The 17,035-nt window shown below is 32.1% G+C and overlaps 1 protein-coding gene across 1 annotated transcript; it reads left to right on the top strand.

Moving 5' to 3' along the window:
- Positions 1–1,601: 1,601 nt before the first annotated feature.
- On the top strand, positions 1,602–16,824 carry Swip-1 (EF-hand domain-containing protein D2 homolog Swip-1). The gene is made up of 3 exons (XM_089705703.1): positions 1,602–1,981; positions 14,202–14,366; positions 16,031–16,824. The coding sequence occupies exons 1-3, from the start codon at positions 1,812–1,814 to the stop codon at positions 16,281–16,283; spliced, it is 588 nt and encodes a 195-aa protein (XP_089561829.1). The 5' UTR covers positions 1,602–1,811; the 3' UTR covers positions 16,284–16,824.
- Positions 16,825–17,035: the final 211 nt, after the last annotated feature.

Here is a 17,035-nt window from a genome sequence, read left to right as displayed (position 1 = left end):
CTAATCTTAGTTACAAATAAAATAATTATCATATTTATTTAGACATTGCAGTGCGCTAAGATATGAAGACTCTTTCTACTGTACTATACAAATACCACAGGTATGTTCGTACGTCTACAGTCTACAACAGACTCTACTCTATATTATCTTTCGTATATTTTAAAGGATTACTTGATGATGAAATTAGTTCACGGTCCTTATCTTAACGTGTGGGTATGTGACATCATTAAACATTACGAAAAATATACTTTCAAGAAGTAAGATGCACATTCATCTACTTATTGCATCTAAACGCCTCGCGTGGGTCCCAGACGCCACGTGGGAAAAACTATTATAGCCAGTGAATATAAATAGTTTGCAAATGAGTTACATTTATTAGGTACTGTATATTATACTTATGTAGTTTATACAAATGCCTATAATGCGTACAAATTATACCAACCTATGCTTAAGTTACGGTAAAATTATATTTCAATAGAATAAATTAAATTGGGTCTGATATGACCTTCCGAATTTTTGAAGAAATGCCCTTGTGTGAAAAAAGAAGCAGTGAGGTTTTATTTTGACCTGACGTGAATAAAATTTATTGCTCTTGTTTTGTTTTCAGTTTTTTCGGCGTGTAGGTATTAATTCATGTGTCAATCATCATACACGGCCGGAAAGGTAATTGCTACAGTCGTAAGATGGTCGTAAGATTTTTCATCTATAATCTATATAAATTATTTTTCTTGAATATAAATTTAAATTTTGTAATACTCAATTGAAAGCAACCACATCCCGACTTCCTAAGACGTTGAACTCTTAACTAAAATATACCTAAAATGTACCTAATAATTTTTGTTTTTAAGGCACATTCATGACTAGAAAGAAGGTATTGAATACAATAATTAAGAAAAAAATACCTACTTCGAATGCAAATCCCCTTCAACTTCTTAGACAAAATAAATGAGATATGATTCCCTGTAAACTTTTTTTTTCGTATTTGATTGGTAAAAGCTCTCCCAAAAGTGAACTTTATTATATGTATACTTATAATTTATATAGTAGTACCTATACAAAGTTTACCTTTAACTATAAAGTATAAACTATTAAAAATGTTCTACTACATTACCTACCTAATTGTTACCTATATGCTTACTAAGATCAAAATATACAGTAGTTAATAGTTATAGGTACATAATTAAATTAAATTAAATTGTTATTTTATTTAATCAATATCTAGTTTTAAAGGAGAAATTCGATTGATTATTGTTAATTATTCACGTATAGGTACTCAGTTTTTTTTTACTAATTATGTCCTAGGACCTAGGACATAATTGGTAAAAAACACCTAGGACCTAGGTGGTTAGATTAAGCTCAACCAAGTAACTAATTCACCTTGCCCATTATTATTTGGTTAGCAAAAGGAACCAACTTAGGATTAAAGCACAATGTTTACTAAAGATCTTTACCGCACCTACATTATACGAAAAGATCTCTCAAACTCATGCCTCATGGTGTCATTCATGAATCACGATTGACTAGTCTGCCTGCCGCTAATGTTTTGTTGTGGTTTATGTGGTATTTGTTGTAATTTGTCGAGACTCGAGTGCGGTAAGATTAAGCAGATTGTAAAGCAGTGCGCGGCATACGGTCGCGTCGATCCGTCCCCCGCGATTGTATCACGGAGTGCGCGGAGTACGAGCCGACAGCCGTGGACCGGCCAAACTGCCAGTGTTTGTAAGGTCGCTCTCAAGTGAACACATTCGCGTCTTCGTCTCAGCCTCGCCTACCGCTCTCCGAACTTTTCGCACAAAACTATACGATATAACATGGCAGCTACCGAAGAACTCAGCGGAATACTCCAGAGGCGGCAAGCAATTAATGAAAAGCTAGAAGAGGGCATCGAAATTAAACCGAAATATAAATTCGTCAATGTATTTACGGAGTTCCACGAATTCTCCAGGAAAGAAATAAAACAGTACGAGCAGACCTTCAACAAGTGAGTACAAATGTTAATTTAAGACTATAGTGGGTATAAAGGTGATTTTTATCGATACCGACATGTGAACGCTTTGCAGGAGACATCCTGACCGGCACCTACCTGTATGTCGATGTCGTTTTACTTTAAGCAAGGTTGCTAATGAGTTAGTCAAGAACAACAGGTTTAAATTCATTTTAAATCACCGCTCCCTGGTAAAAGCTAAAAATTTCTAGTTATAAAGTCTCATCGTAACTATATAGGTATCTCAATAAAACGTAATGTATATCAAAATACTAACGCGTAAAAAATAATTTACCTAAGATTTGATAAGATACACCCACGATACACAATTTATAAACATACCGTAAAGATAACATTTCTAAGCTAATGTTCGCGTTATCATCAACACTAGTACGTATGTCCTAATATTTCTAATCTAACATATTTATATTCAAATGAAACACCCACGTGCAATTATTGTGAGCGAATTTTATGAAATTTTAATATATAAAAAACAGTAAAAGCGTTATGATATAAACACAATTGCAGTAATTAATTAGGTAATGGGGATCGACGAGCGACGTGGGAGACAAACTTGAATGGGTGATGTGAATGCGCAGTGTTTACAAGAATTATACAAATTATCTTTATCGTTTTATTCATAACTTTCATTTTCAGTTATCACACGAGACAATTATATTTTCACACAGTTAGTGTTCTGGACACTCAATTATTTATGGTGCACATTTTAGTGCTTTTTAAGTTAAACTCCACGACTAACTAGTTTTTCCGCAATGATATTTTTCTAAAGTAGGTATCTCAGACTCCCATTACCTAAGTTAGACCAGATGTTTTCTTGTGAATGTGAAGAATGAATAGACTAGAGTAGATAATTTTTGAAACAAAAAAAAATCGCAGTCGGATGAAACCCATTAGAAAAGGAGGGGAATATGATAAAAATGTAAGGAAAAATAAATTACGGTCAATCCGAGTTCGGGAAACGGGAGGGTGGAGCTTTTAAGAGAAAAAAATGGTTTCTCTCGATTTCCGACTAAACTACAAGTCATATAGAAAAAAGTTCAATGGCAAAGTTGTAGGTAATTAAAAGTTCTACAACTTTTGTATTCACAATTTTTTCACATAACCTAAAAATTTAGGTGAAAAATTCAAAAAACCAAGTTTTTGGTCTTTTATTTCTATCTACTTCAAAAATTTTTTTTTTCTACGAAATTTGGTGGAAACTTACTTTATTATGTCCCAAATACACTGTAATTTATTTGATTGAAAATATTTATTTTTTCGCCTTATTTTGAATTAATACCAAAAAAACAACCTAATTTTCAATCGAAAAGTCACCCGTCAAAATATCAGCTTTTTTCAAAAACTTGGAGTGCCTTTTATTTATTGAAATCTCTACTTTCATATGGTGTAAAAAAAATAAACACCACCATAGTAAATGTTCTCAGGAAATGCATACAAACAGTCTGAAAATTAGCTTTTACTAAATCAGGCACACTTCTCGAACTACCTTAAATGTTTTTATCGACATCATTTTGCTTTTGAATATGCTGTAAAATATTAAACTTAGAACAGATAATTTTTTTTTTTTTGAAATATTACCGAAAAGCCGATACAAGAGAAGATATAGAGTTCCAGAAGTGTGCCTGATTTAGTAAAAGCTCATTATCACACTGTTTGTATGCATTTCCTGAGAACATTTACTATGGTGGTGTTTATTTTTTTTTACACTATATGAAGGTAGAGATTTCAATGAATAAAAGGCACCCTAAGTTTTTGAAAAAAGCTGATATTTTGACGGGTGACTTTTCGATTGAAAATTAGGTTGTTTTTTTGGTATTAATTCAAAATAAGGCGAAAAAATAAATATTTTCAATCAAATAAATTACAGTGTATTTGGGACATAATAAAGTAAGTTTCCACCAAATTTCGTAGAAAAAAAATAAATTTTGAAGTAGATAGAAATAAAAGACCAAAAACTTGTTTTTTTGAATTTTTCACCTAAATTTTTAGGTTATGTGAAAAAATTGTGAATACAAAAGTTGTAGAACTTTTAATTACCTACAACTTTGCCATTGAACTTTTTTCTATAGGACTTGTAGTTTAGTCGGAAATCGAGAGAAACCATTTTTTTCTCTTAAAAGCTCCCCCCTCCCGCTTCCCGAACTCGGATTGACCGTAATTTATTTTTCCTTACATTTTTATCATATTCCCCTCCTTTTCTAATGGGTTTCATCCGACTGCGATTTTTTTTATCTTTTCATTATTTTCAAAGGCTTCTACCCCAGTCTAGAAGTGACGGTAAAGTATATCTCCGTACAATTGAATATAAATATAGAATTTGAAAAGAAGCTAAAAAAGTATATTTATTTTTCACTGTCGTTATATTGCGTCGCGTTGGTATAAAAAATAAACTTTCCTTCCTTGAACTTATGATTTTTTGTCGTTATTTCATTGTAAGGAAATATTGTTTTGAACATTTAAATTAATAGGTAAACGCATACCTACGTATGTAGTTAATAATTTATTATTAATATGACGCAGATACATAATAATTTACTTATATTTTGATATAACTTAGCTGTGCAGTCCCCTGTAGAATATATAAATAAAATAACCAAGGAACAATTGATACCACTAGATTACAGTTAATTTGAATTAAAATGTAGCACACAGACAGACCACATCCTGGATTATTCCAGACTCCAGACGATATTCATATAATATTTATCCTGAAATGCTTTAGGCCCTAGGGACTTAACACTAGAATAATATAGCCGTTCGGTTTTCATTAAAACAATAGCCGTTCTATCAATAAATATAATATTATCGTTATGAACAAAATATGAACCTTCATAATAGTTGTATTTAATATTTTAAATGTGTTCTGCCATACTGTGGCATATGTACAGTATGGCAAATGGCAATTATATAAAAACCAACGACAAATCCATATCATAATTCATAAGCTTCAGGTTAGTTTATATTAGTTTCATAGTTAATTTAGGACCGATTTCAAGCAATAGATTTCTAGCAAGGCGTTAAAAATATTAAATTATAAATAATCTTATAACTTCTTCAGCTTTCTGTAACTTAATTATTTTCTATCCAATGGAATTGTTTGCAAATATGCATGCATACATCTCTAAACGTTATCATTTTTGGCTAAATCCATTATTTTCTAAATTCTAAGACTCACTATCGTTACAAAATGTGATCTGCAAAACTTTCAAGTTAGCATATACTATATGTACATACAAAATTAAAAAAGTTGTATAGTCACTAATCAGTGTATATTTAATATAGTATTTCATTTTGTACATTCAGTACTTACATATCTATTTGAAGTAGACAACTTTTTATTTATTGTACTCATCTATACTAATATTATTAAGTTGAAGAGTTTGTTTGTTTGTTTGAACGCGCTAATCTCAGGAACTACTACTTTTGGATAGCCCATTTATCGAGGAAGGCTATATAGGCTATATATCATCACGCTAAGACCAACAAGAGCGGAGCCACGCGAGTGAAACCGCGGAGCGCAGCTAGTTAGGTTATAATAACCAATAAGCATAATATGACATAACACAGTGTTTTCATTTAGTAAAGAGGGTAGACGTTATTAATCATTGTTGTCATTAATAATTCATAAAATGAATAACACTATGTTTGGTAAATTAGTCACCATTTCGCGTATTACGTAGGTATAATATTACCTGGTTTTATAAATGTGGTCAACGGTTAGTCATCCGCGATTCATAATAGTTTACTTTTCCGTATTCAAAACACGTTTAATTGTTTATGTGTAAAAGTATCATTTATGCGTAGTTAAAGTGACCTTCGGCTAAATCACTTCCGATAATTCATACTACTCATATTTAATTATTCGAGTTGTTCTTTTAAGGTTCCGTACCGAAAGAGGGACGGGACCCTATTACTGAGACAAGAATAAAACTAGATGCATTTTAAATTATTATTAATAAGTAGGTACCCTAATATTCCGCTATTTGAAACGTATTATTTCAATGTTAGGATCACAGACGATAATTAAGAAGAGTAGACGAAGCAGTCTAACACAAAATTAAGATATTATACGATTAGGGTTGTTGAAGAAGTGATTATGAGGAAGAGGAGGAGGAAGAGGAATTTTCACACGCAAATTTAGGGGATGCGGATGAGGATGAGGATATTTTTTTGAGGAAGAGGATGCGGATGAGGAAGCGGAAGAGGAAGCGGATGAGGACGAGGATGATAGGAAATTATAATCAAAATTAAAAATTAAAACAAAAGCCACTCTCCTTCTGTACATATTGAATATTGATATTTTAACTACTAGGAAAATTGCCCCTTTGTCATAAAAAAGCATCTTACTTAGTGTTCATATTCAATAAAAATATTAATTAGTCCAACAGTTTTCGAGCTTATTAATTGCAAAAAAATATTATATGCAAAAACAAGCAAGTAACAGCGCGGGTGGCATGGTCTCGCTCGCCCGATCGCGAATTTACAAAGCCTAGTCTATACTATACTATTTGAGTCACGAGTCGGACTCAGATATGATTTTGTTTATGCATAATACTCGACAAAACCTAATCTATCTCAGTAAAAAAAAGTGACTCAAATCGATTAGATTTTGTCGAGATATTTTCATACATTACATATCTACGAATAAAACCTAGTCGAATAGTCTCCGCCCGATCGGATCGGCCCGGCATCGCGCTGCAGCGAGTGCGTTGTCGTAGATACACGGATTCCTCATAAATTTCCTCTTAATTTTGAGGAAGCGATAGCGGAAGAGGAATTTTTTGATTTAATTTTTGAGGATGCGGTAACGGTTGAGGAACCCAAAATATTGCGGAACTTCCGCATTATGAGGAAGCGGAAGAGGAATCCTCAACAACCCTATATACGATGGGTACCTATAATAATATGCCTTGTGAATCTTCCTATTACATTAAGATTTTCATTAAATATGTTTTTAAATGATTCACAGTTCACTATGGTCATCGTTTGACACTCGTAAAAATTGATCAGCGTGGAAGTGAGTCTGAACTCTGTAGATATCACACGACACAATCAATGCCGGCTGCCGAATGACTCATGGTTTGCATATCAACCACTATTTAATCATAATAGGTACGAAGGGTGACGGGAAATGTAACCCTTTGAAAGTGATTAAATGTGAGGGTGGTGTTATCAACTCTTATTATATTAAAACTTGAAGTATTTTTTTTTTTTGCTTAAAATGGTATGAATTTTATATAGCATCAGTATTCATTACATTTATCAAAGGCTTTGTTTAAATAGGTTTAAAAAAGACCAAAAATATGTTTGATACAAATAAAATAAAACACAAAAAAAAATAATAACCGAGCGATGGCGCCTTAACAGAATGTTATCGCTTTTCCGGCAGTTTCTGTTTGTTAGATTAGGTAGCTTAATGCTCTCAGTCAATCAGTCTAATGGTCTAAATTCACACGCATTCATCCTTTACATAAATAAAATCTGCGAATAAAATACATTTATAACAACAACTTCGTTTCTCGAGACATCGATTTTATAATCGAATGAAACCTTGATCTCCCTCACGCCGGCCGGTGCTCCTGCAATTTGTTCACATATCACCCTCGCAATTTGCTATCACACATGACCGAGGTCATTTTATTTTATATCAGCCATAAGGAGTCACGTGTACGGCACTAGAGTCTAGAACGTTTCAATTTAAATCCGTTATGAGTTATGACTCTATGCAGACGCTTGCTTACACATTTTTGTTCATGTACAAAACCCATAATTGTTAAAACTATTAAACAGTTTATTTAAGTGTTTTGTCGTGAGAATCATATTGTTCAATAACAAAATCCCGCTCAAGTAATTATGAATTCAATTCTGTAAAATCTATTAGGTAATAATATCAAGCGAAGGTTTCCTGATACTTAATAATATAACTGTTTAATTATTCATTTACAATTTACAATTTACAATTTATAGGTAAATCATACTATAGATAATAATCAACTCGATCCGTTGAAGGATGAATTAAAAGAAATACTTGAAACAACATCCGAACGTATTTCCTTAGTCTTTCGACAATATTTCAATCAGCAAATTTTACTTTATTTCCTTGCCGTAAATGTTATCTACCAGTTACCACGGAGTAAGTTATCTACGAGATTTCCCGTTTTTAATCACGCAATACTGTGGTAAATTGACACACAATAACAGCTGATTCAATCGAGCAAAAAACCTATTTTTTACGACACCCAATTATATCAATTATGTTATTGTATGACTGTCTTGATACATAGAGTTGGATAAGATAATGACTATGAAGTATGAATACAACAATCAATTCGTTTTTACTTTAAGTATAATTATTAATGTAACCTACTATTTCATAATGCTGTAAATAGTTCCCGCATACGAAAATCGCCGGCATCCTCGAAACAAAGATGGCTAATTTGAGGCTAATAACTTATCATCAGTTTGGAAAAAACCGCGTGCTAAATACCATAAAATGTAAAAAAAATTGTTGTAGTTAGCTACATATAAATTAAAAAAAATCGAATAACAATACATACTCTAGACAGGTTAACAAATGAGATGACTTGGTTAGGTTATCGTCTGTGGTTATCGTCCATAAAGTAACTATATAGTAATAAATGAGTCATGTGAACAAATATTATTTATTGATATTATAAACAACTGCTCGTTACTATAATGTTTACACTTTTGTGATTGGTGTACAATGACAATGTGACGCGAGCTTGTCAATTGTCACATTTAATAAATGGAAGTGAAAACAAATCACGGGGTCAATGTTGTTGAAAGAATTCAATGTTTTTACTTTTTAACAACACAATTTTGTAAATGGCCCTAAGCTATAGGTAGGATGAATATTGTATTTTCAATAAATGTTAGAAGAAATTAACCGTGGTGTGGTGTAAAATACTTTTACATTAAAAATATTGAACCTCGTCCTTTGACCTTATTAAATATCTATAACTTTACCTACAAAATTGAAGTCGGTATCACGATACTTTTGATACATTTTTGTATAAGTATTTTACTATATTATATAACATTGTAAATAATATATCGTGACATAAACCATTTATAAAACTGACATGGAAATTTGCGTTTTGAAAACTAATTGAGAATTCGGTCAGTAAAGCGGTAGAGGAAATCAAAAGTCGGTAATACAGTATTCTGAAACAAACAATAATAAACGATTGTTAGGAAATCGTTACGTTTCACGGTAAATTTTTAATATGCTCATATTGCAACAATACTATTTAATACACTCACTCAAAACGAGCAGATCATGGAGTGCTGATTAGATTACATAAAATATTTCGTATATAAACACTTTAAATAACTTTTTAAGTTTTTATATTCGGAGTTAACATATTTCATAATTGTTACAATTATTTAGCGTCATTAAAATTGTTAAATATTATTAAAGTAGTCTTTAAATGCCTTACCTTATTTAACGTGCATTTATTGATTTTAATTTGGTTATTAATTACCTATGTATGAATTAGAATAAATGAAATGTGTGATGATCAGCCACATGTTACATAAAGCAATTAGTATTAAGAATGTTTGGTCATTTATGACCGTAAACTTATGTAAGTTAATGTTTAAATTTAATTTATGCAAGTAGGTATTCTAAATACGATTTATAATACTGCATTTTTGCATTATTAAGTAGGTTCGCAAGCACTAGACTCTCAGCATAAATGTGCATCTATTTTTTATGTTGCTAAGATTTTAGCTAAGCAATATCTAGATTTTATATGAATTTATTCTAGCCGTAGTTTGCGTTAGCTTCTGTTAAGTACTCTGTGCGGTAGTTGTATTACTATAAGGGTCAATAATAAAACCTTGACAATTATATTAGCAGTACAAACCAAAAGAACATAATAATAGGTACCATATACATACTTATACAATTATACATGCATTACCGAATGTTAACAGTAGCAATTGTGATATATATACAAGCTTTGACTGTTCTTTAATGATGACACTTTTGCACACAAAACATAACCTACTTACTCAATTGTGGAGCCTATATATTTTTCTAGGGCAACAATTCAAGCAATACTATTGTCTAATTGCTTTCGAGAAAAGGCAAAAGCATTTTGTTATTCTGGCACAGTTCGTTTTCATCACTGCCCTCGTTATTTTATGCCTGCAATATCCTAATTTTATGGCTGTCTTGGCCTAAATTAGTATCGTCAATTACATAGATATTAGAATGAATAGAAACAAAAATAAATATACATTTTTAGAGATTTTTAGTAGGATGTAGTTTAGTCGGAACTTTTGAATACATTACGTAATTTCTAAATAGAAAAAAAAATATAAGTAACGTTAGAAAAACGTACACAAAAGGAATATCTCCCACTGCGCATTCTGTATGCATACCGTGAACTACCTTAGGGGCAAATGTTTAAAAATATACCTACGTTGATCTTTTGTGAAATATTTACGTTTAACACCATGAACCATCCCAGGGTTATTAGTATCTTTCTTCTCATGGATAAAAAACGCTGTCAGTATAATTACAACATTATGCGGAATATTCAATTTAAGAATAGATATAGGTAATATTTCCAGATTAGTATCTGAACAACAAAATATCCAAACTTATACATTTTCACGATTGAGGTAAATGAGTAGTAAATTATTATATTTTGTTCAATTATCGATAGTAATAAAGAAAATCATGTCATTTCAGATGTGTTTCTGTTAGCCTTGTGTTAGCAATTCTTTCTGTTTCTTGTATCTAGTATCATCGTCAAATAATCACAAACGCGATATTTAAATGATCCTTTTAAGTTTTATATTCAATCAGAATCTTCTTAATCATGAAAAAAATAATAACTGCCTTGATTATCCACCGACGCTTTTTGAGAAATTAAGGAGTGGTCGCACTGCTACCTACGACACCTACCTACGTGCATAACAAAATGAAATTTTAAACTGTTTCTATTTATATTTTAGGTCTACTTTTTATTAGATATATATATTTTATAGATATTTTTATCAAGCAAAACATTTATGTATCTTATTGTTATTACTTTATGATAGAATCATTTATAAATTTGGATTCAATTACAATTTAAACGTATATTGACTAGGCTTTTAGAATACAAATTGCAAAAACAATGGCACAATATTCAATATAATTATGTGTTCCTTGATATTAGTGCAACGTACGTCGTTCCTCACTGAATGAATTTCAATGTGGGTACTTCAGCATCATGAATTTGAATAGGATGTTGACATCAAATACGCTGTTTTGTATAAAAGACCTAAGTAGATAATCTGGTTTTGTTATTGTCTTGTTTCTTTACAATATTCCTACAGCATAACGACTTGCATAATGTTAAAGAGAATTTATTATTTTATCTGAATATTAACTATGTTACAAATAACTGAATTCTGCAATAGCTGATTATATGTTAAATTAATTACCATAATTACTTAATTGGATATGAAATGACGGGTAAAAATAAATTAATGTTATCGTATTGTATTAATGAAAATGAATTGCCAATTGTGGTGCTAAGCGCTAAACTTGGCAAGGGCAAGGCCAGTTCTGTTATTATTTTTTTCATGATTAAGAAGATTCTGATTGAATATAAAACTTAAAAGGATCATTTAAATATCGCGTTTGTGATTATTTGACGATGATACTAGATACAAGAAACAGAAAGAATTGCTAACACAAGGCTAACAGAAACACATCTGAAATGACATGATTTTCTTTACGGCTGAGAATCCGTTTGTATGTCAGCAATAATGTCGAGGGTGGACCTTTGGGCCACAAGAGTTGTTACGTAGGTGAGATCCCGCCTCCCTTTGTTGCTTAGCGAGGTCAATGGTTCTTTACGAGCAACCAATTTGTATCGGAACGCAGGTTAGGTGCTTCAAAAATCAAAATTAATTTCTATGACGGATTTTGTGCTTGTTAATTAAAAAAATAATTTTATAAGCACGTGTAGCCATTTCTTTAATTAGACCAACGTCTACTTCTGCGTGACCGGGTGCAGTTTTTCTACGCATAAGGAATACCTAAAAAATAATTTTATACTTTTTTATATTTGGAAAACCGGAATACGAATGTTATATCTAATAAAAAGTAGACCTAAAATATAAATAGAAACAGTTTAAAATTTCATTTTGTTATGCACGTAGGTAGGTGTCGTAGGTAGCAGTGCGACCACTCCTTAATTTCTCAAAAAGCGTCGGTGGATAATCAAGGCAGTTCGATTTTCGTGAATAAATAATGTGGGTCATTGTAGATGGATAACCTTGGAATAAAAAAATATATTGTGATTTATATACAGGGTGTCCCACTATTGGTATACTAAGCGCGAAGGAACTTGTAGTTTTGCATACACTGATCACGTAAAAAATACTTTAAAAAAAAATTACGTCCAAAATTTTTTGCTAAATTTTTCCTGAAAATCCATGTTTTCTTCTCTAGCTTCGCGCAGCCGGCATATACTGCTTCTCTTATATGAGCATTTTATCTATGAAAACATAATCTTAAACGATAGCTCACGTGCTGGTGGCAAAGTTGGGCGGCTCGCTTGTTATGGGTGTACACATAGAGTTTTAAGAATTCATCTATTTGAAAAAAAAATGAATCTGGAATTTTTTAATTATTTTTGACGTACTCAGCGTATGCAAAACTATAACCTCCTTTGAGCTTAGTATACCAACAGTGGGACACCCTGTATATCTGTTTCTAGACAATGCATAAAAATTAAAATTCATGAGGTCCTTGCAAGTTTAGACTAATTAATAGGAATATCGATATTAGCAAATGCTTCTTCAATTCATCTTACACTGAAACAGATAAGGGTAGAATTGGTAAAATAATATTGATTTTAATTCAGATAGCATGGTAGAATTGAGAACCTTCATAGAATCCTGTGTTAAACCAAACAAAATATATAGGTACTAGTAACTTTTACTAGTTGCCTTTGTGTTTTGTCCCTCATTCATTTTGAGTGTTAATTCGTTGACAAAGTAGGTCTTACTACTAATATGGTAGGTAGCTAAACTTTGTCTGCTATTGAGGCCAAACAATTGCAAGGACTTAATGTATCGTATAAAAACGAAAATTCAATCAATATGTTGTAGGAATTAGCCGTATCTCTGTTGTATAAAATGTAGGCTATATTATATCGCTTGCGTCGTTTCACAAACAATTTGCATTAATTACAAACGACGGGTATACCTACAAGTGACGGGTATAGCAAAATCGATGATGTAACCAAAACCAAAATTGAAAGGAACCTAATGATTTATAGTTTTATGAACAGTTCGTGTCGATTCTGTCGTGTGACTTACTTACATATTTAATAGTCGCATAATATCATGATTGGTATTCATAATGTACATCACACTTTCTATATAAAACTGAATAGGAAGTTCTTATGTAACGGTCCTTTTGCTACTCTATGGCGTTCTCACTTTGCAACACCTCGTTTCTTATAATTAGGATACATACTTATTCGCATGATATATTGTAGCTTTAAATTTATAAAGCAGTAAGTATTGCCTGATAAAGTTCATGAGGTTTATTCAGGGAATCAAGTTTAGTTGAGAAAACATATCATGAAACATCAAATGTTAAAAATGAACCGAAGCGTACGACGCGTATTATTATACATATATATTCTTACCGTCGTAGACAAAGACAACCTTGTTTTGTATAATTTTCTAGTATAAAATCGATAAAAATGCGAAATAACATTGAATGAAGTAGTCGCTAAGCTAAAACGCTGAAATCTGAATAGACTGATGGAAAAGGACATAAGGCCAGTTTTAATTAAATTTATCGATCGATGTTTGAATATAAAAGTGGATATAAAGCAGCTGCGAACTCTTTTTATTTTGTTATTCGATATTAAAAGCTTATATTTTTAAATTACAAATATTTAATATATCGTTACCGTACCGTTTCTAATAATAGATTATATTGAGGTTTTGAAAAATTAATACTTAACTGATTACAAATTCTAAAGTTAAGTAACTATTCATATTTTATCACAAATTGACTTTTATTTATCAAACTAATCAACATCATCATTCATTACAATGGAAAAACGAGTAAGAGAATAAAAAAAAACATTGTAACAATATCAAGCTTAACATTAAAATACATCATAACAACAAAATATAATTTCTATTTCAGATTCGATGAAGGTCGCGACGGATATTTGGATTTAAATGAAGTAAAACGCATGATGGAGCGACTTGGCGCGCCCCAGACACATCTTGGATTAAAAGCAATGATCTCTGAAGTGGACGAAGATGGAGATAATAAAATAAGCTTCAGGGAATTTTTACTTATATATCGGTATGTATATTTGCGTGGTATGGTAGGCTGTTTACTAAATCCTTTCTCTGTCATTGTACCTACTCTGTTAATATATCTTGTATCTAAACTTGTTTTAAAGAATTATTATCCATACATTAATATGACACTAAAAATTATAATCTACGTGTGAATTTATTATTGTACCTATTGTACTACGGAAAATGATACCAAGAAAAGAAATGTCTATTTTTCACAATCGTATTATGATTATATATTTATAATTTTTATGTTCCCTCTAAAAGTTCATGAAACAAGTATATATTTTAATAGTCGCCCACATGTATTCTAAAGACTCGTTCAAAATAATCACAGCGTTTCAATTATACGTGCAAAACGGTGAAAAAAATAGGCTAATCGGTGTAGTTAATTGTGACACTTAGAATTTTAACTTTGGCTAAAAATACATTTGGAGATAAATAGCCGCGTCCAGACCGGCTGAGCGCGGCTCGCGAGCCGCGCTCAGACTTCCTGCTCGCGAGCCGTGGCACCAGAGCTATTTGTGAAAAGTTCCAAGCCGCGCTCGCGAGCCAAGGTGAGCCGGTTTGAGCATTCAGTTTATCTCCGTATAACGATGGAAAACCGCGTTTTATTAGCTTCTGCGGCGCTTGTGTTGTCTGGATATATCATAAAAAAAAGAAAAAAGAAACAAAAAATCTGGATTAAAAAATTGTACTAAAACCGAAATTTTTATTTAAATGATCTGGATCTTTCGAATCCCATAACATTTTGAAGCTTCCGTAAAGTTGTATCAAGCAAATACTGTCTTCTTTATCCATTTTTGATTCTGGCTCGCGAGCGTCGTTAAGTCCGTCCACACCGGGCGAGCAGCTCAGACTGAGCCGCCTTTGAGCATCGCCAAAAACCGACAACGCATGGCTCGGGGCTGAGCGGCGCTCGGCCGAGCCAACGTGCGCCCGAGGAAGCCCGAGCGCCGTCCACACCGGCCGAACTATTGGCTCGCGAGCGGGACTCGCGAGCCGCGCTCGGTCGGTCTGGACGCGGCTATTAATCAATTAAGTTCAAACCAAGTAATCATTAAGTTCGTAATCACCGGCATTCCTTCAAGATTATGCTATTATTTTGATTTCCCCATTAAGTATGTTAATCAAATATCTAAATTTCAATTACATACGTTAGTATCTTATTATGTATTTAGGTTAGTAGGTATTTGCAAAAATTTGAGTTTTTGCAAAACCTAGAAAATATTCCAAGCTTTTATTATTTTAGTTTTAGCATCGCCTGAACGATGTCGAGCTAAGCGTACCTGAGACCTTATAAGGCGCCAGCCGCCAACATCCAGTCTCGTCTCAGGCAATGAAACGAATCGATACCAAATCATGTTTTGTTGAATCGTCTTTTTGTGCGATTACTCTTTATCTTCGTAAACAGTCGTATTATAAACACGTTCAGTATTTATAAACAGACTTTTTATTTACTTATACCATTAATAGATCTGACTAATGAACATGCCATAAGCGATACTAATGCGAGTATTTAGAATAACGCTCCCACGGAGTATATTTTTATAATTTTATAATTAGGTTGCTGGTAGCTTATAAGTAGATTCTGTTGCTTAACGTCGAAAGCATGTCGACGGCGTTGCATCTAAAGCGGATTAATTTTAGAACGATGTTTGTTTTCAGGAAAGCTCGAGCAGGTGAACTCGAGACGGACTCCGGTTTGGAAACATTAGCAATTCTCACCGAAATAAACGTAGACCAAGTCGGTGTAAACGGAGCTAAGAATTTCTTCGAAGCAAAAATCGAAGAGCTCGCTAAAACGAATAAGTTTCATGATGAAATCATACAAGAACAAGAAGAAAAACGACGTGAAGCGGAAGAGAAGGCTTTGCGAAAACAAAGGTTCAAGGAGAAAACGGCCATATTTCAACACTAACAGTGTTTAAAATTGAATTTGTTATGTATCTAGTCTTAAGACAAGCTGTTACCAATCCGTGAAACATGTCTAACCGACGAGGCAAGTTTTTAATGTCGTTGATAAAATCTATAAGATAAAAAATTATGTACCAAAATCACAAATTAGTTAAAGGTGTTATGTTAAATTAGATATATGTATGTTTAATGTAAGTAGATAATGTAATTAAATTGTATTTTAAGAATAAATAAAGCATCGTTACTACGTATAGATGATTATTTTAAACAATAAATCAGCTAATAGATGAATAAATTGTGAATAGAATTGTGAACTAGTTACGTACAATTTTGGTATTATCCTTTCAATGAATTAAATAAACGCAACATTCCTGTTTAGAATCATTGTATCGTTTTTGTCTTTTTTTCCTTTAAAATGTGCAACAGATATTGTGCAGGCCTGATAATGTTTAGTTCTTTTTTGTAATGTTAAAGTATATCATGTAAAAAGTTTTAATGTTATTATTATTTAAAAAATAAACTGATTAAAAATTGGAACAATGATATTTGCTGACTTTTATTTATCGTTTAGCAAGTTAATTATGCTTAAAAATAACCTTAGATAACATATTGAACCGCTTCCATTTATTATTTGTTTTATGTTATATTTGGGACCTAGCAGAGATGATTAAAAAATAAACGACAAACTTTACTGCCTCTGCAGACATTGTTCCGCAATATTGACCCTTTTTTATTTTTCTGTTTTCTTTTCCTATG

Source organism: Colias philodice, chromosome 17, assembly GCF_061535455.1.
Source record: "Colias philodice isolate Cphi_HAF_F1 chromosome 17, ilColPhil1 Martin Lab GWU primary, whole genome shotgun sequence".
Lineage (NCBI taxonomy): Eukaryota > Metazoa > Arthropoda > Insecta > Lepidoptera > Pieridae > Colias > Colias philodice.
Note: the sequence above shows the minus strand (reverse complement) of the source record. Positions and strands in the feature narration are given on the sequence as shown.